Genomic DNA, 27,697 nt, shown 5'->3' on the forward strand with positions numbered 1-27,697 from the left:
TGTGTTATTATCCCCTTCATTTGAGGAAGACGATTGATTAAATATTACATTAATAAAATGTTTTTTGTGTCTAAATAGTTTTATTTTTTAACACCCATCACGACACATTTAGTAATGACAGTATTTGCTTTCCAAACTGTATGTTGTTTGTGCAATTGTATTTTGAAATTTGCGAAAGGCAACCAACCATAGACATATAATCCATAGATGGCAGTGCCCATTCAAGTGAAGACTGGCAGCCATTGCTAGTGTACCCATGAATGTAGCCTCTGTCGAGTCCTCAACAGCTGGATGTTCTGATTTTCAGGGGAACTGGAAAGAGAGCCTGTGGCGCGACTTCCGCTTTTAGACGTTATTAACAGCACGACACTCCATCTTAACTCCTCCACATTTATTGGATTGGTTGAACAGTTTTTTCTTCTTATTGTCAAGACCAGTAATTTCTAGTTTCAGGCGTTTCTTTTACGCCTGCTACGTTAGGTTACCATGAGTGTAACAGTCAAATTACCAGGTTTAAAGTTTCGAAAACCAAAAACAGGATTATATGGCTATGGCTATGGCAACAAGCTGTTCCACAGATAGAAAAAGGTGCTTGTGCATTGATGAGCACACCAAAGCACACCAAAAGTAACATTAACGATAAGTAATAAAATAAAGATGGCTTAAAGCCTATTTCACACCCTAGCCTGCTGAAATTTGCAAGATAACTTCAATTTCATTTAGATTTCGCCACAAATGAAAATGTGGCACTGCTCGCCCATGGATTGATGATTCAGCATTGTCTCAATGAAGAGTTTGGCATGCGACTAGCCATGTGCGACATGCACGCGCAGTTACAAGCCTGCTAGAGTTAACGGCGGGCGGGCGGACGAGCAATATCCACCGTCGTAGTACGGTGGAATGTGAAGCTAACTGAAGTTGGCTAGCTTTATAAAAGCCTGAGTAGATCTAGCTTACTTCGTAGTATACCACTCAGGGCTGCAAACACAGAAGGGGTTATGACATAGGGGAAGATATAAAGGAAGATCAGTGGTTGTGGAAGAAAGGAAAAAAGGTTTCACAACTTTTGGGGGACAACCTCTCAGGTCCCCAGCTTCATCTGTGACCTCTAACCTCTGGCCTGAACAGAGGCAGCCAGCGTCAACAAACATGGCACATTTTTGATTTACAAACAAATATTAGTCGGAAAAAGGCATGGCTCATCATGATATTTCTCAATATGCTTTAGTTCTACTGAGCTCTACAGCGGGAAGAAGACGAAACGAGACGAGGGTCAGGGGGTGGGAAGAGAAAGCAGGCGCCACCATCACAGACCAATCAGTCTCTGGTAAAGCCGTTGAGTGACACTGCTCTGGCCTATCAGGACTGCCCAAGTGTCCATGAAAGCAGACCACTGTAATTCGTTATTTGAAGAGTACAGTTGCCCCTCCCTCTTCCCAATAGTAAGGCTCGTCGGTCACTGAGGGAAAAGAGAATACTGTTCTCCTGTCATATTTACATGTAACTGAATTATGTACATTCATATTATTTCCATTGTTGCAGTAAGTTTTTCAGTTTCAACTGCCCACCCCCTTCTATCTCTTCATCTAGCTAGCCACCCTTCTTTCCTCTCTCTCTTTACCCCTCTCTCTCTCTCTCACTCTCTCTTTCTCCCTCTGTCCCACTGTCCCTCTCTCCCTCTTCCCACCTCCCTTTCTCTCTCTCTCTCTCTGTACAGTAGCCTACAGGACCTCTTGCTAGTGGTGCGCTGGGGGTTGAAGAAGGCCCGGATGGCCTCAGTGAACATCTGTCTCTTTACCCCTCCTTTACACTCCGCTCTCTTCCTCTCTATCTCCCTAAACCACTCTCTCTCTCCCTCTCTCCTTCCCTTCCCCTCCTCTCCCTCCCTCCCTCTCTACAGTAGTCTACAGGACCTCTTGCTGGTGGTGGGGTGGGGGTTGAGGAAGGCTCGGACGGCTTCAGCAAACACCTCTTTGATCCCATCCTGGTTGAGGGCGGAGCACTCCAGGTAGCGGGCGGCGTGGATCTGACGGGCCAGCCCCGCCCCCTGGTGATGCGTGACAGGAGATTGGCTCTGCTCCTTCAGCTTGCGCTGGGTCTCCTCGTCGTTCCGCAGGTCGCTCTTAGTGCCTACCAGGAGGACAGGCACACCGGGGCAGTGGTGGGACACCTGTGGGTACACACACACACATACAGTACCAGTCAAAAGTTTGGACACACCTACTTTTCAAGGGTTTTTCTTTATTAATAATAGTGAAGACATCAAAACTATGAAATCATGTAGTCACCAAAAAAGTGTTAAACAAATCAAAATATATTTTATATTTGAGATTCTTCAAATAGCCACCCTTTTCCTTGATGACAGCTTTGCACACTCTTGGCATTCTCTCAACCAGCTTCACCTGGAATGCTTTTCCAACAGTCTTGAAGGAGTTCCCACATATGCTGAGCACTTGTTGGCTGCTTTTTCTTCACTCTGCGGTCCGACTCATCCCAAACCATCTCAATTGGGTTGAGGTCAGGGGATTGTGGAGGCCAGGTCATCTGATGCAGCACTCCATCACTCTCCTTCTTGGTAAAATAGCCCTTACACAGCCTGGAGGTGTGTTGGGCCATTTTCCTGTTGAAAAACAAATTATAGTCCCACTAAGCCCAAACCAGATGGGATGGCATATCGCTGCAGAATGCTGTGCTAGCCATGCTGGTTAAGTGTGCCTTGAATTCTAAATAAATCACAGACAGTGTCACCAGCAAAGCACCCCCACACCATCACATCACCTCCTCCATGCTTTACGGTGTGAAATACACATGCAGAGATCACCGTTTACCCACACCGCGTCTCAGAAAGACACAGCGGTTTGAACCAAAAATCTCAAACTTGGACTCCAGACCAAAGGACAAATTTCCACCGGTCTAATGTCCATTGCTCGTGTTTCTTGGCCCAAGCAGGTCTCTTCTCCTTATTGGTGTCATTTAGTAGTGGTTTCTTTGCAGAAATTTGACCATAAAGGCCTGATTCACACAGTTGATGTTGAGATGTGTCTGTTACTTGAACTCTGTGAAGCATTTATTTGGGCTGCAATTTCTGAAGCTGGTAACTCTAATGAACTTATCCTCTGCAGCAGAGGTAACTCTGGGTCTTCCATTCCTGCTGTGGCGGTCCTCATGAGAGCCAGTTTCATCATAGCGCTTGATGGTTTTTGCGACTGCACTTGAAGAAACTTTCAAAGTTCTTGAAACTTTCCGTATTGACTGACCTTCATGTCTTAAAGTAATGATGGACTGTCGTTTCTCTTTGCTTATTTGAGCTGTTCTTGCCATAATATGGACTTGGTATTTTACCAAATAGGGCTATTTTCTGTATACCCCCCTTACCTTGTCACAACACAACTGATTGGCTCAAACGCATTATGAAGGAAAGAAATTCCACAAATTAACTTTTAAGAAGGCACACCTGTTAATTGAAATGCATTCCAGGTGACCTTGTCATCAAGGCAAAGGGTGGCTATTTGAAGAATCTCAAATATAACATATATTTTGATTTGTTTAACACTTTTTGGGTTACTACATGATTCCATATGTATTATTTCATAGTTCTGATGTCTTCATTATTATTCTACAATGTAGAAAATAGTAAAAATAAAGAAAACTCTTGAATGAGTAGGTGTGTCCAAACCTTTGACATGTGTAAACACAGACATTTACACGCAAGCATGCACACACACACAACATGTAATAAACCCACAGACAAACACACACACACACTGACCTCTGGGTGCCACTTGTGTTTGACGTTCTCATATGAAGCGGGACTGGAGATGGAGAAGCAGATGATGAAGATGTTTGTCTGAGGGTATGACAGGGTCCTCAGGCGGTCGTACTCCTCCTGACCCGCCGTGTCCCACAGGTTCAGACTGATGGAGCGCCCGTCTACTGTCACCTGGAACACACAAACACACGGGTGTAAGACACACACACAGGGACGTAAACGCACACACAGGGAAGTAGACACACACAGGTAAGTAAACAGACACACACAGGGAACACACACATGCAGGCAGGTATAAACACACACACCCACACAGGTGTAAAAACAGATACATACACAAACAAACACATACACAGTACCTGGCTGCTGTAATTGTCAAACACGGTGGGTATGTATTCCTTAGGGAAGGCTCCAGTTGTGTACGAGATGAGCAGACAGGTCTTCCCTACAGCACCGTCGCCCACCACTACACACTTAATGCTCTGCATGCCTGCTGCGCTGCCGACCCCTCAACTCTCACCCCTCAGCAACCTGCTGGAACACACAGACATAACACACACTTAGGTCCCATTCTATTTCGGTTCCTTCACCGTTCCCTTAGCCCGATGTTTCCCAATCCTGGTCCTGGGGACCCAAACAGATGCACATTTTCGTTTTTTTCCCTAGAAGTAACAAATCAACAACATTGTGCACCCCTTTGGGTTCCCAGTACCAGGATTGGGAAACACTACTCTAGCCCCTACTCACTGATTTTATTTGCATAGAGAGATAGGAAGACCGGATGGGTGAAAGTACTGTATCATGGGGGGGTACAGATCATGCTTATATACCTACGTATCAGTAAACAGCTGAGGGTTAGAGGACTGTAAAGGAATCAGACATAAGGGCCAGTTTTCCCGGACACAGATTAAGCCTAGTCCTGGACTATAAAACACTTTCAATAGAGATTCTTCATTGAGCATGCTTTTTAGTCCAGGACAAAGAGGAGACAGAGACCAAAAGAGACAAGAGAGAAAGAGACATACAGAAACAGAGACACAGACAGAGATAGAGACTTTTAGTATTATAGCTACTATTCCTATTGTTGTCGCTGTTGTTTTCATAATTGTTATGTGTATCACTTCTCTTTGGCAACATTGACCTTGTCAGTCATGCCATTAAAGCATAGTGAATTTGAATTTAAATTAGAAAGAGATTAGAGACAGACAGACAGACAGAGACCAAGACAGACAGACAGACAGACAGACAGACAGACAGAGAGAGAGAGAAAGAGAGGAGACACAAAGAGAGACAGAGAGAGAAACAGTGTTGTTAGTTCCACAGTATTTGTGTTTATGTAAATGAAGAGTACACAAGGAAACGGGATCCAAACAAAACAGAGATGTTATCCTGGGTTCAGGGGGTTCAGCCAATGGGCTTCAGCTCTGTGGAACGCACGCACACAAACACACACACTGAGCAACATCCTCCCATAGAGCGCAAACGGATAAAATTAGAATGATTTACTTTACATGAGATACAGACTCATGTCTATCTCTCTCTTGCTATGTCTGTATGTTTCTCTCCTCATCTCCCTCTCGCTCTCCTTCTCTATCAATCATATTTTTCTCTCACCCCCTCATCTCTCTCTCTCTCGCTCTGTCCAGATGTTTAGATACAGTGACTTCACCCAGTCTCCAGGGAAACAGGCAGTCAGCCCCACCTCCCCTCGGGGTGTGACCCACTGAGGTCACTGTAGCCTGCAGACCAATCAGAACAGGCCTTATTGCTGGGGTCTCATGCCTGTCAATCACTATCCGCTATGCGTGACCCAGGCCCACTGGTCTTCTGCCAATCATGTGGAGAAGGATTACGTTTCCCCATAATGCTGATTTAATTGGGTGCATCCCAAATGTCACCTATTCCCTATGCAGTGCACTACTTTTGACCAGAGCCCTGTGAGCTTCTTTACTACGGGCCCTTGCTCATCAAAAGTAGTGCACTATATGGGTGATTCTACAGAAGTGGTGCAAATTGCAGTCCCAGCCCAAATAAACAATTTAGAAAATTGATTTACATCATGATATGTTCTAATTCAATCCAAGGCAATAACAAACATATTGTTAAATTAATATAGTACAATGTAATTGTTTGAACACCTATTTCTATTGAGAGGTGGCTGTCCTAAACTCTGACTCCTAAACTTCTTTTTTTTTAAGAAAGCAATGAAGGATTCTTTTTTTTTTTACATTAATATTTCAATAGAACATCTTGAGTTGTGCTATTAATACATTGAAAGATACTGATCTAATTAGTAGATTTGTTTATTTTTAAACATCTTTCTCTAAAAAATGCTGTCCCACCTTTTAATGTCTCTACCGAAACACACATATTAAAAGACTGTAGAATGTGCCTTCAGCCACACCCCTACAAATATCACCAGGTGATGGGATTGCACCCCTCTCCAGCATGGCCACATGGTGAGTAGTCTGTCTGCAAACATTTAGTAGAAAATGAGTGAGCAAGTTAGTAAATCTTCATGTATTTTTAAGATGTGTCACTACCCAACATCTTATATATGAAGGATTATCTAAAGTACCAAAACGTTTTAACTTGGGGCCCCCAGCATTGTGGAACACACAATGGGCACAAACACTGTTCATGATACAAACTGTTCACACCCCTCTTGTTGGTGGAGAGAATGTTGCAGGTTTAAAGCTTATTTCCTTCAATTCTACAGATCTTGTCATGGGGTGCAAAGAAATGTTTGCAGTTTTAAAGCACACTTTCTTGCAATTCTATACTTTTTGCCATGTCTAATGTGTATTCATGTGATAATTGAGTGACAAAAAAATGACAACAATATCTATGGGCTAAAAAAACTAAATAAATAAACATTAGCTGACATGGGCTAGCTGATCTGGACATGTCTGGCAAGTTAGAAATAGCTGTCTAAGGTATGCAATGACTGACATGACAAGAGGAACTGATGTTGCACTACCCAATTTCGTAATTACACCTTGTGCATTCTACTATTACAACTTTCAAGAGTACATTTAAAGTCCCCCTGCCGACCCCTCATGCCCCCCTGATGTTGGGCGATTAGGCCTGGTTCGCAGTTGGCGTTCCAATTCATCCCAAAGGTGTTTGATGGGGTTGAGGCTCTGTGCAGGCCAGTCAAGTTCTTCCACACCGATCTTGACAAACCATTTCTGTATGGACCTTGCTTTCTGCACAGGGGCATTGTCATGCTGAAACAGGAAAGGGCCTTCCCCAAACTGTTGACACAAAGATGGAAGCACAGAACCGTCTAGAATGTCATTGTATGCTGTATCGTTAAGATTTCACCACTGGAACTAAGGGGCCTAGCCTGAACCATGAAAAACATCCCCAGACCATTATTCCTCCTCCACCAAACTTTACAGTTGGCACTATGCATTGGAGCAGGTAGTGTTCTCCTGGCATCCGCCAAAACAAGATTAGTCCGTCGGACTGCCAGGTGGTGAAGCGTGATTCATCACTCCAGAGAACACGTTTCCACTGTTTAGAGTTCAATGGCATTTTTTTGTGGGACTGGAATGTAAAATAATGTTATTATCCGATTTACATGCTTTTAAAATAATGGTATGTTCTGGAACAGTATGGATCATTTTCGTTCCCGGTCTGTTCCTTGTCTGTTTTTGGTTCTGTTCCATGAACTGGTTCCAATCCTTGCATCTAACAACATAATTAATTAGATGCATAAGTAATTCAATCAATCAACAAGTTTCAGATTCCTACAATCAACATTGAACATTTTACAGAGAACAATAGAGATTATAATTCTCAAAATTAAATGTAAAGGTTTTGAAAATCTGGTTCAAAATCATGTTTTACTATTTTGTTAATTTAGTATGCAAATACAATTTCTACAATTAATCTGTAATAGAAGGTTAATCAAAATGATCACTACTGTGCATGGTTCTCCCTTTATGACAACTGTTTCACAAAGTTTCGGTAGTGACAAATCTGGTGGGGTGGTAAGGAAATATTTCAAATACAAACAAAGTGTGTGAGTAATATATATGTCTACCTGACATACAATACCGGTCAAAAGTTTGGACACACCTACTAATTCAAGGGTTTTTCTTAATTTTTACAATTTTCTACATTGTAGAATAATAGTGAAGACATCAAAACTATGAAATAACACATGGAATCATGTAGTAACCAAAAAAGTGTTAAACAAATCAAAATATATTTTATATTTGAGATCAAAATATATTTTATATTTGTGATTCTTCAAATAGCCACCCTTTGCCTTGATGACAGCTTTGCACACTCTTGGCATTCTCTCAACCAGCTTCATGAGGTAGTCACCTGGAATGTATTTCAATTAACAGGTGTGCCTTCTTAAAAGTTAATTTGTGGAATTTATTTCCTTCTTAATGCATTTGAGCCAATCAGTTGTGTTGTGACAAGGTGAGGGGGGGGGGGAAGATATCCCTATTTGGTAAAAGACCAAGTCCATATTATGGCAAGAACAGCTCAATCTTTAAAAACATTTTTATTTAACCTTTATTTAACCAGGTAAGCCAGTTGAGAACAAGTTCTCATTTACAACTGCGACCTGGCCAAGATAAAGCAAAGCAGTGCGATAAAAACTGTGGTCCTCTGTAGCTCAGCTGGTAGAGCACGGCGCTTGTAACGCCAAGGTAGTGGGTTCGATCCCCGGGACCACCCATACACACAAAAAAAATGTATGCACGCATGACTGTAAGTCGCTTTGGATAAAAGCGTCTGCTAAATGGCATATTATTATATTATTATTATAAAAACAACAGCACAGAGTTACATATGGGGTAAAACAAAATATAAAGTCAAAAATACAACAGACAATATATATACAGTGTGTGCAAATGTAGCAAGTTATGGAGGTAAGGCAATAAATAGGCTATAGTGCAAAATAATTACAATTAGTATTAACACTGGAATGATAGATGTGCAAGAGATGATGTGCAAATAGAGATACTGGGGTGCAAATGAGCAAAATAAATAACAATATGGGGATGAGGTAGTTGGGTGGGCTAATTTCAGATGGGCTGTGTACAGGTGCAGTGATCGGTAAGGTGCTCTGACAACTGATGCTTAAAGTTAGTGAGGGAGATAAGAGTCTCCAGCTTCAGAGATTTTTGCAGTTCGTTCCAGTCATTGGCAGCAGAGAACTGGAAGGAATGGCAGCCAAAGGAGGTGTTGGCTTTGGGGATGACCAGTGAGATATACCTGCTGGAGCGCATACTACGGGTGGGTGTTGCTATGGTGACCAATGAGCTAAGATAAGGCGGGGATTTGCCTAACAGTGATTTATAGATGGCCTGTAGCCAGTGGGTTTGGCGACGAATATGTAGTGAGGACCAGCCAACAAGAACGTTCAGGTCACAGTGGTGGGTTTTATATGGGGCTTTGGTGACAAAACAGATGGCACTGTGATAGACTACATCCAATTTGCTGAGTAGAGTGTTGGATGCTATTTTGTAAATGACATCGCCGAAGTCAAGGATCGGTAGGATAGTCAGTTTTACAAGGGCATGTTTGGCAGCATGAGTGAAGGAGGCTTTGTTGTGAAATAGGAAGCTGATTCTAGATTTAACTTTGGATTGGAGATGCTTAATGTGAGTCTGGAAGGAGAGTTTACAGTCTAACCAGACACCTAGGTATTTGTAGTTGTCCACATACTCTAGGTCAGACCCGTCGAGAGTAGTGATTCTAGTCAGGTGGGCGGGTGCCAGCAGTGTACGATTGAAGAGCATGCATTTAGTTTTACTTGTGTTTAAGAGCAGTTGGAGGCTACGGAAGGAGGGTTGTATGGCATTGAAGCTCGTTTGGAGGTTCAATGACAAACAGGGGGCATGGGCAAGTTGCAGCGGAGGGTGCAGAGCTGGTGACCGGGGTAGTGGTAGCCAGGTGGAAAGCATGGCCAGCCATTTATATCCCAGGACTTTACACCGGTAGTGTATGTTGGAAGACATGTGTTCTGAACGTTTGGGGAAAAATAGGATATAAATGCAAAATAAAATCAACCCCCAATTTGCACCACTTCTGTAGAATGACCCATATAGGGAATAGGGTGCCATGGTAAAGAAGCTCACTCAGAACCTCACACGTCCTCCTCACCGCAGATTACAACTTCATCGAAAGAGAGTGGTGAAAGGAGAAGTGAGACAGGACGTTACATTACCACTTACATACTGACCACACCGCCTGCGTTGGGTGCGCAAGCATTGCAAAATAAATGTACACATACATGTTATTCAATCATTTCATCCAAACTGCTTGCGCGCGTCAACGAGCGTCTGCGTAGCCAGGCGCTAAAATATAACTTGGTTCTATTTTTGACGTGTGACATGCTGCAAGTCCCGCCTCTCCAATCTCCTCATTGGTTTTTAGGAGCATATACCCACGTGAGTGATTGAAAGCTGAACTGAGGTCCACACTCCAGTCCAGTTGGTGGTGGTAATGCACCTTAAAGTTGGTTGTCAATCGCCATATAAAGTCAGAAGAAGACGAAAAAGAAGACTGAAGGAGGAGAGATTACTAGAATCTGTGGATTAATTGTCAGAGTAGAGTACCTTGTGCATTTCAGGTAAAATAACAACCCAATGTGTATATCCCAGGACAAATTAGCTAGCAACAGCAAGCTAGCTAGCTAAATGGCCATGAATGTTTCATGCGTTTTGACCTGTCCCCAAATTCATATAGGTGGTTCGGTGTTCGTTTTGATATTTCAACCTGCGTGTCCTGATCGCGCCTGGTGTGGATGGACAAAATCAACATGCGCACGATGGCGCACACGGATGCACGTGCGTACCTTGTCTATTCAGCACGTTACATGCTGACCACACCGCCCGCGTTGCGTGCGCGAGCATTGCAAAATAATCATTTAATCCAAACTGCTCACGCGCTTGGTTCTATTTTGGATGCTTGACGCGTTCAAAATACCGCCTCTCCCATCTCCTCATTGTTTTTTAGGAGTATACAGTGAGGGAAAAAAGTATTTGATCCCCTGCTGATTTTGTACGTTTGCCCACTGACAAAGACATTATCAGTGTATAATTTTAATGGTAGGTTTATTTGAACAGAAGGAGACAGAATAACAACAACAAAAATCAAGAAAAACGCATGTCAAAAATGTTATAAATTGATTTGCATTTTAATGAGGGAAATAAGTATTTGACCCCTCTGCAAAACATGATTTAGTACTTGGTTGCAAAACCCTTGTTGGCAATCACAGAGGTCAGACGTTTCTTGTAGTTGGCCACCAGGTTTGCACACATCTCAGGAGGGATTTTGTTCCACTCCTCTTTGCAGATCTTCTCCAAGTCATTAAGGTTTGGAGGCTGACATTTGGCAACTCGAACCTTCAGCTCCCTCCACAGATTTTCTATGGGATTAAGGTCTGGAGACTGGCTAGGCCACTCCAGGACCTTAATGTGCTTCTTCTTGAGCCACTCCTTTGTTGCCTTGGCCGTGTGTTTTGGGTCATTGTCATGCTGGAATACCCATCCACGACCCATTTTCAATGCCCTGGCTGAGGGAAGGAGGTTCTCACCCAAGATTTGACGGTACATGGCCCCGTCCATCGTCCCTTTGATGCGGTGAAGTTGTCCTGTCCCCTTAGCAGAAAAACACCCCCAAAGCAGAATGTTTCCACCTCCATGTTTGACAGTGGGGATGGTGTTCTTGGGGTCATAGGCAGCATTCCTCTTCCTCCAAACACGGCGAGTTGAGTTGATGCCAAAGAGCTCCATTTTGGTCTCATCTGACCACAACACTTTCACCCAGTTCTCCTCTGAATCATTCAGATGTTCATTGGCAAACTTCAGATGGGCCCTGTATATGTGCTTTCTTGAGCAGGGGGACCTTGCGGGCGCTGCAGGATTTCAGTCCTTCACGGCGTAGTGTGTTACCAATTGTTTTCTTGGTGACTATGGTCCCAGCTGCCTTGAGATCATTGACAAGATCCTCCCGTGTAGTTCTGGGTTGATTTCTCACCGTTCTCATGATCATTGCAACTCCACGAGGTGAGATCTTGCATGGAGCCCCAGGCCGAGGGAGATTGACAGTTATTTTGTGTTTCTTCCATTTGTGAATAATCGCACCAACTGTTGTCACCTTCTCACCAAGCTGCTTGGCGATGGTCTTGTAGCCCATTCCAGCCTTGTGTAGGTCTACAATCTTCCCTGACATCCTCGGAGAGCTCTTTGGTCTTGGCCATGGTGGAGAGTTTGGAATCTGATTGATTGATTGATTGCTTCTGTGGACAGGTGTCTTTTATACAGGTAACAAGCTGAGATTAGGAGCACTCCCTTTAAGAGTGTGCTCCTAATCTCAGCTTGTTACCTGTATAAAAGACACCTGGGAGCCAGAAATCTTTCTGATTGAGAAAATACTCAAATACTTTTTTCCCTCACTGTATATCCACGTGGGTGATTGAAAGTTGAACTGAGGTCCACACTCCAAACCAGTTGGTGATGGTAATGCCCCTTAAAGTTGGTTGCCAACCGCCATGTAAAGTCCACAGAAGAAGAAGAAGAAGAAGAAGAAGAAGAAGAAGAAGAAGCAGAAATAGCCGAATACATTCATTTGAAGAGGTGTCCACATACTTTGGTATATATAGTGTAGTTGGTTCAGAGTTCATTTTGTTCATTTCAACCTGAGTGTCTTGATCGCATCTGGTGTGGATGGACAAAATCAACATTCACGCGATGGCGCACACGCATGCCCGATCTAGTAAGCATGTTACACATTCTAACACTCCCCAGCAGCACTAAACTACAGTCAGAGTGAGAGAGGGAAGGAAAGAGAAAGAGATAGAGAGGATGCAGAGTGGAAAGAGAGAGACACAGAGGAGACTGTCAGATGTGACAATGAAAGGAGAAGAAACATTCGGAGAGAGAGAAAGAGAGAGGCAGCACTTTAAACTGGGAATGTGTGTGCGTGCATGTGTGTGTGTAGTTCACAGCATTTACAAGCGAGGCCCTAGGCGAGGCCCCAGGAGAGTGAACTAGTGGTTTGAGAAAATGAAACAGGAAGGGCTAGATGTCCTGAGGGATAGGCCTAGTTGGGTCAGCTGTCAAAGTCTACTCTATGAGCTGTGGGTTATCACGACAACAATATGGTCATTTAGCAACCATTTACTCATCCAAAGTGACTAGCGGTTAAAGGGGCAATCCGGGATTCGAAAAACAACAATGGCTATATACAATGGTTATCTATCTAGCAAGTCACAAAATAGATACCAATCCCGGATTGCCCCTTTAAAACATATGTACTTTATATTGTATGTGGCCCAGGCAGACATCAACTGGTGGGTGTGTTATAATGTTTTATTAACACCTCTTGGTGGCTGTTAAAACCATTGAGGACTGAGCTGTCAGACAACCAGCTGTCCAAACACAGAACTCAATATTCCCTTCTTCCTTACCTCCTTCCCTCCCTCCTTACCTCCCTCCTTACCTCCCTCATTCCCTCCCCACAAAAGGTTTCAGGTATCGAACCCCACCTAACTGTTCGAGGAGAGAAATCACTAGTAAAGTATGAAAATACCACCACCACCATACTGAAATAACAGTATTGGAGTATACAGACAGATAATATATATTGGAGGGTGGGTGGTGCAAGGAAAAGTACTTAGTGACATTTTGGTGTAAAGTCAGTCATTTCACTCTATTGCTACATAACATGAAACCATCAAACTGTGATTGTCTGAGTGACTGTTCTATGAATGATTTCACATCTGTTTCTGGTGATAGGATATGATACAGATTACTGAAAACCACACACGCACATGCACTAGCACTCACGCGTACACACACACACACACAGAACACCCGTAAACAAGTGAGTGTAGAAGACATGTCAACATTCTTAGGGAGTGGTTGGTCCCTCAATCAACTTTCTTATGAGTAAAACACAATAACCTATAATCACATCGCAGAGACAAATAATAACTGATGCTAGCCTATAGCAAACGTCTAAATGATAATGGAGAGACTCCAGACAGAAAGCTGGACATCTCGGAGTCAAACCCTGTAGAGTTTCTGGGAAGCCAGACAAAACTTGTTGTGGAATAACTCGCAGCATTAGGCTAAACTACATAGTTTTAAAAGGTCTAGTAGTCCCAGCCTGTTCATTTCCGATGCGGTATAATAAGTAAGGAGTCTTGGGTCAAAAACTCACCTAACATAGTCCTTCCTCCTCTCTCTCTCTGTGGCAGAATTGGTCGGGCGCCGGAGGAGCGGATGGATCTTCGTTGTCTTGTGTTGTCAGCCGGGCGGGCGGAGTTGCGTTATAAAGGAAGTCGCTTCATTTGCGGAGAGGAGAGGATAGGAAGTGTATGAAACCGCTTTGGTGAAGTTTGAGGAAGTTTACTTGTTGGCGAATAGCCGCTGAGCTGAGGATGCGACTCTGACTGAGAACCATAGCTTTAGTAGCCTAGGCCTACAGTTGTTTTGTACATCCTAATAAAAGTGATCATAAAGATTATATTTTGTAGGTAATTGCTCACACAATATTTTGTACTTTAAAAATAAATAATTCGTTAAACACCATCTTCATGCATTTATAACACTTTTGCGCATGGTTAACCACAAAGAAAACATAAATAAAGTGTGTGTGCAATATATTTAAATAGGATAGACATAGGCCCCTACATTTAACAGATAAAAGTATGTTTATAGGCCTCCAGAATGAAGTGCTCTTTTCTGGTAAATCCTGAAGGTGGCTCCCGCGCTCCGCCTGTGATGCGCACTCAGTATCCGACAATATACTATCTACAGATCATATCCAGAGGACGAGTAAGTGATTCTTTAAAAGTTTAGTTTATTCTGGTGAGAGGGGAAGGAGCTGTTCGAAGTAAACTGATCTCGATTAGGTATAGCCTAGTCTACTCATACAGTGCAGTGCCTACTCTCCTGTTATATGCACTGTTATATGCACGACCGCTGAGACGCGCGAAGACAGGGGTGCCAAGGGGCGACATCAGACATCGCACTCCGGGTGGACTTATATTAACATTTACATTTACATTTTAGTCATTTAGCGAACACTCTTATCCAGAGCTACTTACAGTTAGTGAGTGCTTACGTTTTTCATACTTGCCCCCCGTGGGAATCGAACCCACAACCCTGGCGTTGCAATTAAAACTGATTTCAAATGGACTACACAAAAGGACCGGACAGTATCTAGTCACAGTACACAGAAACTCCAGGGGACTTTACTGTAGGGGATCGTAAGACGGCTGCACATCTCATAGGATATCCCATGTTGTAAAGGTGAGTTTCCCAACGACGACGTAGTAAAATGGAGATGAAAAGTTGCGCTTTGATATTAAATACCGAGTAATTATTAGGTATACATCAAAGGTTGTTACTTTGTTTACATTGACGTCTCTTACTTATTGTGATATGCTTATTGTCTGGCTACTTTTTGTGTCACTTCCCAGCTAGCACATTTGGTGCCTTAGAAGTTGTGGGAACGTACTTTTTGGTTTGTTCCATTGGTTCTGGGAACTAAGCCAAACGTTTCCTGACCAGTAAAACTTAACTTTTAAATGTTCTGTGAATGGAAGTGAAAGTTTTGCCTGTTCTGGGAACATACATTATTAGGTTGCAGGGAGGTTCTGAGAACGTTTTACTATGGTTTACTATAGAACAGAAATTATAGTATTTTTTTGAGCTTTTTTAATAACTTCCTTAAAAGTTTCACTGAATGTTTCAATAAGACTTCCAATAACGCTGCTAGCTTAGTTTAATTGTTTTGAATTCCAAGCACCGATAGGTTTGGTTAGGCATTAATCACGCAAACAAATTTATTTTTTATTGTGGCACTTCAGTGAGATTCCAACCTATAATCTTCTGTTCTTTAACCAAGGAACTAGTCCACTGCACCACCAGGAAGGAGCTAGTGTGCCATTTTTTAAAACTCATACAAAGATGTACATTTTTGTCTATTAAAACAGACCCCATTTCAAAGGAAACAAGCACTCATTATGTTCAAGTGTGGCCAATTATTGGGTGCGGCCCACACACCTGAACACACTTAACAAGATAGACAGTTTAGTGTATATGTTTTTAAATAACATTCTTACAATGTTCTTTGAACATTACTAAGGTTTTCATGGAACATTTTCTGAATGTTCTGAGAACATGACTTTAAATAGAAACATGAGGAAACCTGCAGAAAACTCTGCTGAAGTACTGAAATTCCCACAGAAGAATGTTGTTTCTTAACGTTCTCTGAACATTCTGAGAACTTGACTTATATAAAACCATGAGGAAACCTGTAGGAAACATACTGAAGTAGGCCTACTGAAATTCCCAACTAAGAAACATATGGTTCTTAGAACATTATGTGCTAGCTGGGTTGTTTGTAAAATAAAGCGAAACTAAAAGTGAGTAACTGAAGGACTTGACCACAAGTTCTGCAATATCTAATATTGTTTCCAGCACACTTGAGAATGTTATTTTAACCAATATCCATAGTTAAAGGCCTACTTTCACTTTCAAAGTAGGCAGTTCTTATTGTTTTCTTCAGCATAACAACATTGATAGGCTACGTTTGTTGTCATTGTTTCTGGATTGATGTGTTTCGTGTCTGTGTGGTTTGTTTAGGAATAGAAAACTAATTAAAGGTCAATACACTGCATTTCAAACAGTCGGGAATAATCTAATGAATTCAGGACTTGTAAAATTACATCTAGGCTACATATAAACTTTCAACCATAAGATCCACTAATAATTTAACAGTGGTGTAAAGTACTTAAGTAAAAGTACTTTGAAGTACTACTTAAGTCGTTTTTTTTGGTATCTGTACTTTACTATTTATATTTTTGACAACTTTTACTTTTACTCCACTACATTCCTAAAGAAAATAATGTACTTTTTACTCCATACATTTTCCCTGACACACAAAAGTAGTTACATTTCTAATGCTTAGCAGGACAGGAAAATGGTCCACTTATGTCACGCCCTGGCCTTGAGAGCCCGGTTTTATCTTTAGTTGGTTTGGTCAGGGTGTGAATTTCTATGTGTAAGATCTAGATATTGTAGATCTATGTTGGCCGGGTGTGGTTCCCAATCAGAGGCAGCTGTCGATCGTTGTCTCTGTTTGGGGATCATACTTAGGCAGCCATGTTGCCTACCTATGTTGTGGGATCTTGTTTCTGTGTGTGTGGCTTGTTTGATGTTAGCCTTGAGAACGTCACGTCACGTTGTTTTGTTCGGTGTTTATTCAATAAACGAACATGTACGCAAACCACGCTGCACCTTGGTCCAATCCTGTACTCAACGAACGTGACAGAAGATCCCACCACCAACGGACCAAGCAGCGTGGACAGGAGGAGCAAACACCCTGTACACAGGTGGGGAAGACGTGGTCTTGGGAGGAGATTTTTGCAGGTAAAGGACCCTGGGCGAAGGTAGAAGCCCAGGTAGGAGAGGATCAACGGCGACCCCAACGGTGCCGACCGCTAAGGAAGCCCAAGAGGCAACCCTAATAAAAGAATGTTTGGGCGGGGCACACAGGGTGGTTGGCTAAGCAGCAGGAGGCTCCGAGAGACCTGCAGATTAGCACTCTGATAGAAGAGGCAACCACTTTACGGGGGCTCCCTTCAAGAGGAGGCGCTGCAGGAGGCCCTTAGGGAGAAGGAGTCAATGGTTGCACAGGGAGAGGAGCTGGCCAGGCAACAAGAGAAGCTGAGAGAGGAATTAACCCTCCAGCAGCAGAGAGCTCAGTCGTTAGAGTAGAGGTTAGCAGAGCCAGCTACCTGCACTCGCTGTAAGGAGCGTGTGTTCATTGTGGAACCAGGTTATGCGGAGATACGCACTGTGTTGCCAGTGCGCCTTCACAGCCCAGTGCGTCCTGTGCCAGCGCCCCGCACGTGCCGTGCGAAAGTGGGCATCCAGCCAGGACGGGTTGTGCCAGCTTTACGCTCCAGACCTCCAGTGCGCCTCCACGGTCCAGTATATCCTGCGCCGGTTCTACGCACTGTGTCACCAGTGCGCCTCCCCAGCCCGGTACGGCCTGTACCTGCTCCTCGCACCAAACCACTGGTGCGTGTTCCCAGCCCGGTGTGGCCCGTGCCTGTTCCTCGCACCAGACCAGTGGTGCGTGTCCCCAGCCCGGTACGGCTGGTGCCAGAGCAGTCCGCTCCACCGGTGCCCAGTCCAGCTCCGGTCAGCTGCTCCACTCCAGTGCCAGAGCAGTCCACTCCACCGCTGCCAAGTCCAGCTCCGGTCAGCTGCTCCACTCCAGTGCCAGAGCAGTCCGCTCCACCGGTGCCCAGTCCAGCTCTGGTCAGCTGCTCCAGTCCAGAGCCAGAGCAGTCCGCTCCACCGGTGCCCAGTCCAGCTCTGGTCAGCTGCTCCAGTCCAGAGCCAGAGCAGTCCGCTCCACCGGTGCCCAGTTCAGCTCCGGTCAGCGGCTCCACTCCAGAACCAGACGTCAACCCCTCTCCAGGGTCGGGGCCTCCCACACCAGGGTCCAGACAGGGCTTGGTGCATCGTGGGAGGACTGAGGGGGGGGGGGGGTACTGTCACGCCCTGGCCTTGAGAGCCCTTTTTCTTTAGTTGGTTTGGTCAGGGTGTGAATTTCTATGTGTAAGATCTAGATATTGTAGATCTATGTTGGCCGGGTGTGGTTCCCAATCAGAGGCAGCTGTCGATCGTTGTCTCTGATTGGTGATCATACTTAGGCAGCCATGTTGCCTACCTATGTTGTGGGATCTTGTTTCTGTGTGTTTGGCTTGTTTGATGTTAGCCTTGAGAACTTCATGTTACGTTGCTTTTGTTGTTTTGTTCGGTGTTTATTCAATAAACGAACATGTACGCATACCACGCTGCACCTCCTGTACTCAACGAACGTGAAAACTTATCAAGAGAACATCCCTGATCATCCCTACTGCCTCTGATCTGGCGGACTCACTAAACACAAATGCTTCTTTTGTAAATTATGTCTGAGTGTTGGAGTGTGCCCCTGGCTATCCGTACATTTTAAAAACAAGAAAATCGTGCAGTCTGGTTTGCTTAATATAAAGAATGTGAAATTATTTATACTTTTACTTTTGATACTTAAGTATATTTTAGCAATTACATTTACTTTTGATACTTAAGTATATTTAAAACCAAATACTTGTAAACTTTTACTCAAGTAGTATTTTGCTGGGTAACTTTCACTTTTACTTGAGTAATTTTCTATTCAGATATCTTAACTTTTACTCAAGTATGATAATTGGGTACCTTTTCCACACCTGTAATTAAATTATTTTATCAAAATAGTTTAACCTGCTTTTTTGCAATAATCACTGATCTGGCTTTCAAGACTGTCTATGTAAATGCCCTTTTTGTAAAAAATTAATTCCAGAACCAAGCATAATGCATTCACTAATAATGACCAATATCTGGTAGCAGGCATTATAGAAAATGTAACACAAATCTCATAAGGTTAGTATTGTGGAGTAACTACAATGTTGTTGATCCATCCTCAGTTTTCTCCTATCGCAGCAATCCCAACTGCTAGTGAGTAGCCAGCTAATCTTTCTACAGTATTTAAAGTCTAGCCAACTTGGATCTATTTGCTTGCTAACAGGGTAGAACAGTTTAACTGTTATGAATACACCCTTCCTGTCTATCTCTAACTGTTTGAACAACATAGCCTGTTTAATGTTGATATCAAGTGGCCTACCTGGATAAGAAGATGCTTATTTCTCAGAATTAGAATGAGTTGCCAATTCCATATATAAATGCATGTTTTATTGATCTTTGCACATTTACAAAAACACAGACTAGACAGATAGCACATAATAGTCTGTGGCTAAAATGTTGCTAGCAGTACGTGGTACCACAATGACAGAAACTGAGCAGTAATTTTCCACAATCATGTTCATTGATACTCCCGTCTTAGAGTCTGCTCTGTTCAAAATGTTCAGAGTTGAGACATAAAAAGTGTATCGTTACCCTCTATTACAGTAAAATAATGTCTCAATGTGTTTCGGTTTCCATATGACCAATTATGTTGGACCAAACCTCAAATGCAAACAGCGCGTTGAAACTGCTTGTTGTCAGAGAGGAAGAAGATTATATTTTGTCTTTCTTGTTGTGAGTGGCAGGGGCTTGGTGTCTGTGCGAGTGGGAAGATGCACAGTGCACAGAATGAGCGAAGGAGACGAGACCAAAAATAAACTAATAAAAACGGAAACATTTTTAAACCTTGATTCTTGCAATACAGGCATTTGGAACAGGCATATCGCCCAGTCCCATAGCCATGGGAAGCAGGGGTGCTGAGGGTGCTGCAGCACCCCCTGGAAAATCGGAAAAATAACAAGTAAATATAAATGAAAACATTATTTTTCCACAAAAGTAGTGCGCTGGGCCTTTACTAGTCCTGTATTAGCGGGCCGATGTAGCCATCTGTAGCTGGCTCGATGCTCATCTGTTGCTAGATTCGCACCTCTATTGATTTGGCTCGGATTGTGTAGAAGAAATCTGACCAGCAACAACTAACTAGTGGCGGGCTGGCGGGAAGATTTTCCTGTGAGCATTGAAGTAACGCATAGATTTAGATAATTAACTGCAATATGCAATAGCCTATGAAGCAAATAAGTCCTTCATACACAGGCTCACATACATTTTTTATTTGAATGTTCTGTCAAATGAATAGGCCTAATGATGTTTTGAAGGGATGAATGGTCACTAGATGGAATTGGCTATTGTTCTAGTTAGATTGACCAGATTATTATTTTAAATAATAGTAACAGGGTCTCAGCTACTTTTTTGTAATCGTCCACTGATATTTGTGTAGGTGTTTCTATTCCAGAGTGAAGACTAAAGGGAGACTGGGGAAAGTGGGAGAGCAGAGCGAAACGACAAATTCAAAGACAGCCTACTTTTCGATATTCAAGGGGAGAGAGGGACAATAGCTAGACTGTTGTTTTACTTGTAAACTCAATACTATTGTTTTCAATTTCGTAAAGCAGTTTGTTTCTTAACCAGGTAAAGCTAAATAGTAGGCTGGTGACTGGTGGTTACTGGGAAGCAAGCGAGTCGCCTGCCCACACTCAATACAAAACATACACATACAAACGACAGCATACAAATGCACACAAACATGAACAACATCACACCTGCCCAGACCCACCTGCTCACACCCCAATTTCCAGCCCACCTTCCCACTGCTAGCTAGAGAACAGAACCCTCGCTGCTCTGTGTACCCAGTGCTGCTAATATTCTGCTTTTCATAGTAGCCTATCCAGTCCAAGTGCAAATACAAGTCACAAGAAGGCGAGTCCAAGTCCGAGTCACCAATGGTCGAGTCACAAGTCATGAAAATCGGGGCTCGAGTCCGAGTCCTGGACTCGAATACTACAACACTCGTTGAAATGCGTTACTAGGGACAGTACAGTAGAATGTGTAATAGGATTTACACTGTAACCCTTTGTCTAAGCAAGGCAAACCATGTGATGTAGACAGGGCTCTAAAGTGCGACCAATCTGGTCGCATATGCAACAAAATATTTTGCTGTGCGACTAGGAGTTTTATTTGGGGAGCACTGTGTGACTATGAAAAAAATAACTGTTGTAATGAAAAGGCTTCACTGTACCGTTATTTATGAGTGCTCTAGAGAAACAAGTGAGTGTAGGTTCTTTAGCGTCATGGTTGCACCATTACTACAGCGAAAACGTCTTGCTTCAAGCCCAAACAGGTCAAAAGATCTGACCCGTATTACCGGTGCAACATTTGTATCTTCCTGTAGCGGATCGCCGAGACCGCATTTTACATTCATAAACCATGTTGTGGGCCGTTCTAAAACTACTTGCGCGTCGTTAACCATTTGTTCCACTTTGTTCAGTCATGTTACATAATTGGCTACCTAGCTAACATCCTGGTAGCTTTACCAGTATATCCAAACATTTGGGGGCACAGAAAGAAAGGAAAAGGGATAGCTTCTTCAGGAGATCAATGATGAGCCAGGCCCATCTCCCGGCTATCTACCTCTCTGTCAACCGGACGGGACCTCCTAGTGTTGACACAGAGCCCCGCCGATCCAACACGACTGGTCTGCCGACGAAATTGTCTGATGTGGTTACAACATGCTTCCCGTTACGACGTCGACCACGAAGATCCATCTGCTAGCCCCGGCCCGCTAACACACGCTAGCCGTGGCCTCTTTTCTCGCCAGTGCTATAGCAACCCCCGAACTACCTACGAACTCTCCTATTGCTGTTCACCGGACCTTATGATAACTCAGCTACACAGCTGATGCCTGCTGGACTGTTCCTTTTTACGGTACCGCATCCTGTTTATGTTTAGCCTCAGCCCAAACTTTGTCGCCATTACCAGTCTTAGCTCTCTCAAATAACACCTGTGATTGCTTTATGCCTCTCTCCCATGTCAATATGCCTTGCTTATTGATGTTTCGGTTATTTCTTATTGTACTATTTCACTGTAGATCCCCCAGCCCAGCTCAACCTGCATTAGATAGCTCCTTTGCCCCACCCCCATACACGTGGAGACAGACTCAATCGGTGCCTCCAGTGATGCTATCTCTTTCATCGTTACTCAACGCTTAGGTTTACCTCCACTGTACTCATATCCTTCCATATCCTTATCTGTACATAATGCCCTGAATCTATTCTACAACGGCCGGAAGTCTGCCCCTTTTTTTCTCTGTACCCAACGCACTAGAAGACCAGTACTTAAAGCCTTTAGCCATATCCTTATTCTACTCCTCCTCTATTCCTCTGGTGATGTAGAGATTAACCCAGGTCCTGTAGCCCCCAGTATCACTCCTACTCCCCAGGCGTTATCATTTGTTGACTTCTGTAACCGTAAAAGCCTTGGTTTCTTGCAGGTTAACATTCGAAGCCTCCTCCCTAAGTTTGAGTTATTCACTGCGTTAGCACACTCCACCAACCCTGATGTTCTAGCAGTGTCTGAATCCTGGCTTAGGAAGGCCACCAAAAATTCAGAAATTTCCATCCCCAACTACAACATTTTCCATCTAAATAGAACTGCCAAAGGGGGTGGGGTTGCAATCTACTGTAGAGATAGCCTGCAGAGCTCTATCGTACTCTCCAGGTTTGTGCCCAAACAGTTTGAGCTTCTGCTTCTAAAAATCCACCTTTCCAGAAATAAGTCTCTCACTGTTGCCGCTTGCTACAGACCCCCCTCAGCCCAGAGCTGTGCCCTGGATACCATATGTGAACTGATTGCCCCCCATCTATCCTCAGAGTTCGTACTGCTTGGTGACCTAAACTGGGATATGCTTAACACCCCGGCCAACCTACAATCTAAACTAGATGCCCTCAATCTCACACAAATTATCAACGAACCTACCAGGTACAACCCTAAATCTGTTAACAGTGCACCCTCATAGATATCATCCTAACAAATGTACCCTCTAAATACACCTCCGCTGTCTTCAACCAGGATCTCAGCGATCACTGCTTTATTGCCTGCGTCCGTAATGGGTCCGCGGTTAAACGACCACCCCTCATCACTGTCAAACGCTCCCTAAAACACTTTAGCGAGCAGGCATTTCTAATTGATCTGGCCCGGGTATCCTGGATGGCTATTGACCTCCATTCCATCAGTAGAGGATGCCTGGTTGTTCTTTAAAAGTGCTTTCCTCTCAATCTTAAATAAACATGCCCCATTCAAAAAATTCAGAACTAAGAACAGATATAGCCCCTGGTTCTCCTCAGACTTGACTGCCCTTGACCAGCACAAAAACATCCAGTGGCGTACAGCATTAGCATCGAACAGCCCCCGCGATATGCAACTTTTTAGGGAAGTCAGGAACCAATATACACAATCAGTTAGGAAAGCAAAGGCTAGCTTTTTCAAACAGAAATTTGCATCCTGTAGCACTAACTCCAAAAAGTTTTGGGACACTGTAAATTCCATGGAAAATAAGAGCAGTTCCTCCCAACTGCCCACTGCACTGAGGCTAGGAAACACTATCACCACCGATAAATCTAAAATAATCGAGAATTTCAACAAGCATTTTGCTACGGCTGGCCATGCTTTCCACCTGGCTACCACTACCCCGGCCACCAGCTCTGCACCCTCCGCTGCAACTTGCCCATGCCCCCCCCCCGCTTCTCCTTCACACAAATTCAGACAGCTGATGTTCTGAAAGAGCTGAAAAATCTGGACCCCTACAAATCATCTGGGCTAGACAATCTGGACCCTTTCTTTCTAAAATTAGCCGCCGAAATTGTCGCAACCCCTATTACTAGCCTGTTCAACCTCTCTTTCGTAACGTCTGAGATCCCCAGAGATTGGAAAGCTGCCGCGGTCATCCCCCTCTTCAAAGGGGGTGACACTCTAGATCCAAACTGTTACAGACCTATATCCATCCTGCCCTGCCTTTCGAAAGTATTTGAAAGCCAAGTTAACAAACAGATCACCAACCATTTTGAATCCCACCGTACCTTCTCCGCAATGCAATCCGGTTTCTGAGCTGGTCATGGGTGCACCTCAGCCACGCTCAAGGTCCTAAACGATATTATAACCGTGATCGATAAAAGACAGTACTGCGCAGCCGTCTTCATCGACCTGGCCAAGGCTTTCGACTCTGTCAACCACCGTATTCTTATCAGCAGACTAAATTGCCTTGGTTTCTCTAATGACTGCCTCGCCTGGTTCACCAACTACTTCTCAAATAGAGTTCAATGTGTCAAATCGGAGGGCCTGTTGTCTGGACCTCTGGCCGTCTCTATGGGGGTGCCACATGGTTCAATTCTCGGGCCGACTCTATTCTCTGTGTATATCAATGATGTCGCTCTTGCTGCTGGTGACGCTCGGATCCACCTCTATGCGGACGATACCATTTTGGACACTATGTTAACAAACCTCCAAACGAGCTTCAACGCCATACAACACTCCTTCCGTAGCCTCCAACTGCTCTTAAACACTAATAAAACTAAATGCATGCTCTTCAACCGAACGCTGCTTGCACCCACCCACCCGACTAGAATCACTACTCTCGGCGGGTCTGACCTAGAGTATGTGGACAACTACAAATACCTAGGTGTCTGGTTAGACTGTAAACTCTCCTTCCAGACTCACATTAAGCATCTCCTATCAAAAGTTAGATCTAGAATCGGCTTCCTATTTCGCAACAAAGCCTCCTTCACTCATGCTGCCAAACATGCCCTCGTAAAACTGACTATCCTACCGATCCTTGACTTCGGCGATGTCATTTACAAAATAGCCTCCAACACTCTACTCAGCAAATTAGATGTAGTCTATCACAGTGCCATCCGTTTTGTCACCAAAGCCACATATACTACCCACCATTGTGACCTGTACGCTCTTGTTGGCTGGCCCTCACTACATATTCGTTGCCAAACCCACTGGCTCCAGGTCATCTATAAATCACTGCTAGGCAAATCCCCGTCTTATCTTAGCTCACTGGTCACCATAGCAACACCCACCCGTAGTCTGCGCTCCAGCAGGTATATCTCACTGGTCATCTCCAAAGCCAACACCTCCTTTGGCCGCCATTCCTTCCAGTTCTCTGCTGCCAATGACTGGAAAGAACTGCAAAACTCGCTGAAGCTGGAGACTCTTATCTCCCTCACTAACTTTAAGCGTCAGTTGTCAGAGCAGCTTACCGATCACTGCACCTATACACAGCCATTCTGAAATTAGCCCACCCAACTACCTCATACCCATATTGTTATTTATTTAGCTAATTTTGCACCCCAGTATCTCTATTTGCACATCATCTTTTGCACATCTATCATTCCAGTGTTAATACGAAATTGTAACTATTTTGCACTATGGCCTATTTATTGACTTACCTCCATAACTTACTACATTCGCACACACTGTATAAATATTTTCTGTTGTATTTTTGACTTTATGTTTTGTTTACCCCATATGTAACTCTGTGTTGTTGTTTTTATCGCACTGCTTTGCTTTATCTTGGCCAGGTCGCAGTTGTAATGAGAACTTGTTCTCATCTGGCTTACCTGGTTAAATAAAGGTGAAATATATATATGTTTTAAATAGCAATGAATGAATGACAGATCTCTTGCATGTTGTCATCACAAACCTGACTTTTTTAGAGACTGAGTACAATTTTCAATGTAGTTTATCTCAATAGGAAAATAGTTCTTTCACACAATGTAGAAACCTAATATTCCACAAATGACTTTGTCATTTCAAAGACATGTATTCTTATCAACATTTGAGCTTTTATAATAAACTGATGTATTTACAGTGTTACATATTACATACCTGGACAAGACGAACACCTATGTGAGAATGCTATTCATTGACTATAGCTCAGCGTTCAACACCATAGTGCACTCCTAGCTCATCACTAAGCTCAGGACCCTGGGACTGAACACCTCACTCTGCAACTGGATCCTGGACTTCCTGACGGGCCGCCCCCAGGTGGTGAGGGTAGGCAACAACACATCCACCACGCTGACCCTCAATACGGGGGCCCCTCAGGGGTGCGTGCTTAGTCCCCTCCTGTACTCCCTGTTCACCCACGACTGCGTGGTCGCGCACCACTCCAACACCATCATTACGTTTGCTGACGACACAATGGTTGTTGGCCTGATCACCGACGACGAGGGAGGAGGTCAGTGACCTGGTAGTGTGGTGAGAGGATAACAATCTGTCCCTCAAAGTCAGCAAGACAAAGTAGCTGATCGTGGACTACAGGAAACAGAGGGCTGAGCACGCCCCCATCCACATCGATGGAGCTGTAGTGGAGCGGTTCGAGAGATTCAAGTTCCTCGGTGTCCACATCACTAAGGAATGATCATGGTCTCTTCCCCCTCAGGAGGCTGAACATATTCTGCATGGGCCCTCAGATCCTCAAAACGTTATATAGCTGCACCATTGAGAACATATTGACTGGCTGCATCACCGCTTGGTATGGTAACTGCTTGGCATTCGACCGCAAGGTGCCACAGAGGGTAGTGCGTACGGCCCAGTACATCACTGGGGCCGAGCTCCCTGCCATCAACGACCTCTATACCAGGCGGTGTCAGAGAAAGGCCCTAAAAATAGTCAAAGACTCCAGCCACCCTAGTCATAGACTGTTCTCTCTCTCTCACTCTCTCTCTCTCTCACTTCAATTCAATTCAATTCAAGGGGCTTTATTGGCATGGGAAACATATGTTTACATTGCCAAAGCAAGTGAAATGTATAAACAAAAGTGAAATAAACAATAAAAAGTGAACAGTAAATATGACACTCACACAAGTTCCAAAAGAATAAAGACATTTCAAATGTCATAGTATGTCTGTTGTAACGATGTGCAAATAGTTGAAGTAAAATAAGGGAAAATAAATAAACTCTCTCTCTCTCAATTTAAGGGCTTTATTGGCATGGTAAACATATGTTTACATTGCCAAAGCAAGTGAAATAGATAATAAACAAAAGTTACATAAAAATAACAAAAAATGTACAGTAAACATTACACTCACAAAAGTTCAAAAATAATAAAGACATTTCAAATGACATATTATGTGCAAATAGTTAAAGTACAACAGGGAAAATAAATAAACATAAATATGGGTTGTATTTACAATGGTGTTTGTTCTTCACTGGTTGCCCTTATCTTGTGGCAACAGGTCACACATCTTGCTACTGTGATGGCACACTGTGGTATTTCACCCAATAGATATGTGAGTTTATCAAAATTGGGTTTGTTTTCTAATTCTTTGTGGGTCTGTGTAATCTGAGGGAAATATGTGTCTCTAATATGGTCATACATTTGGCAGGAGGTTAGGAAGTGCAGCTCAGTTTCCACCTCATTTTGTGTGCAGTGTGTACATAGCCTGTCTTCTCTTGAGAGCCGTGTCTGCCTACGGCGGCCTTTCTCAATAGCAAGGCTATGCTCACTGAGTCTGTACATAGTCAAAGCTTTCCTTTGGTTCAGTCACAG

General features: G+C 43.6%; 2 protein-coding genes across 3 annotated transcripts in view; one reads left to right on the forward strand and one right to left on the reverse strand.

Moving 5' to 3' along the window:
* Positions 1 to 376: 376 nt before the first annotated feature.
* On the reverse strand, positions 377 to 14,039 carry LOC311143233 (rho-related GTP-binding protein RhoG-like). 2 transcript variants are annotated; one of them, XM_084179047.1, is made up of 4 exons: positions 13,967 to 14,039; positions 4,129 to 4,300; positions 3,770 to 3,940; positions 377 to 2,170 (listed from the first exon to the last, which is right to left on the reverse strand). In XM_084179047.1, the coding sequence occupies exons 2-4, from the start codon at positions 4,255 to 4,257 to the stop codon at positions 1,895 to 1,897; spliced, it is 576 nt and encodes a 191-aa protein (XP_084035173.1). In that variant the 5' UTR covers positions 4,258 to 4,300; positions 13,967 to 14,039; the 3' UTR covers positions 377 to 1,894. The 2 variants fall into 2 exon arrangements, with proteins under 2 accessions (XP_084035173.1, XP_084035174.1); XM_084179048.1 differs by having other exon boundaries at positions 4,129 to 4,303.
* A 494-nt stretch (positions 14,040 to 14,533) lies between these two features.
* Positions 14,534 to 27,697, forward strand: part of LOC311142576 (stromal interaction molecule 1-like) — an 82,762-nt gene continuing 69,598 nt past the window's right edge. Inside the window, exon 1 of the mRNA XM_084178252.1 lies at positions 14,534 to 15,060. The gene's annotated coding sequence lies outside the window, so the exon portion shown is untranslated. The remainder of the gene's footprint in view (positions 15,061 to 27,697) is intronic.

The sequence above is a fragment of the Coregonus lavaretus genome, assembly GCF_964263955.1.
Source record: "Coregonus lavaretus genome assembly, chromosome: 15".
In the NCBI taxonomy this organism is placed as follows: domain Eukaryota; kingdom Metazoa; phylum Chordata; class Actinopteri; order Salmoniformes; family Salmonidae; genus Coregonus; species Coregonus lavaretus.

Coding starts and splice junctions, on each gene's coding strand:
- LOC311143233 (XM_084179047.1), bottom strand. CDS start 4,257: ATGCAGAGCATTAAGTGTGTAGTGGTGGGCGACGGTGCTGTAGGGAAG. Junction 3,941..4,128: donor TTGACAATTACAGCAGCCAG/GTACTGTGTATG, acceptor TGTGTGTTCCAG/GTGACAGTAGACGGGCGCTC. Junction 2,171..3,769: donor AACACAAGTGGCACCCAGAG/GTCAGTGTGTGT, acceptor GTGTACCCACAG/GTGTCCCACCACTGCCCCGG.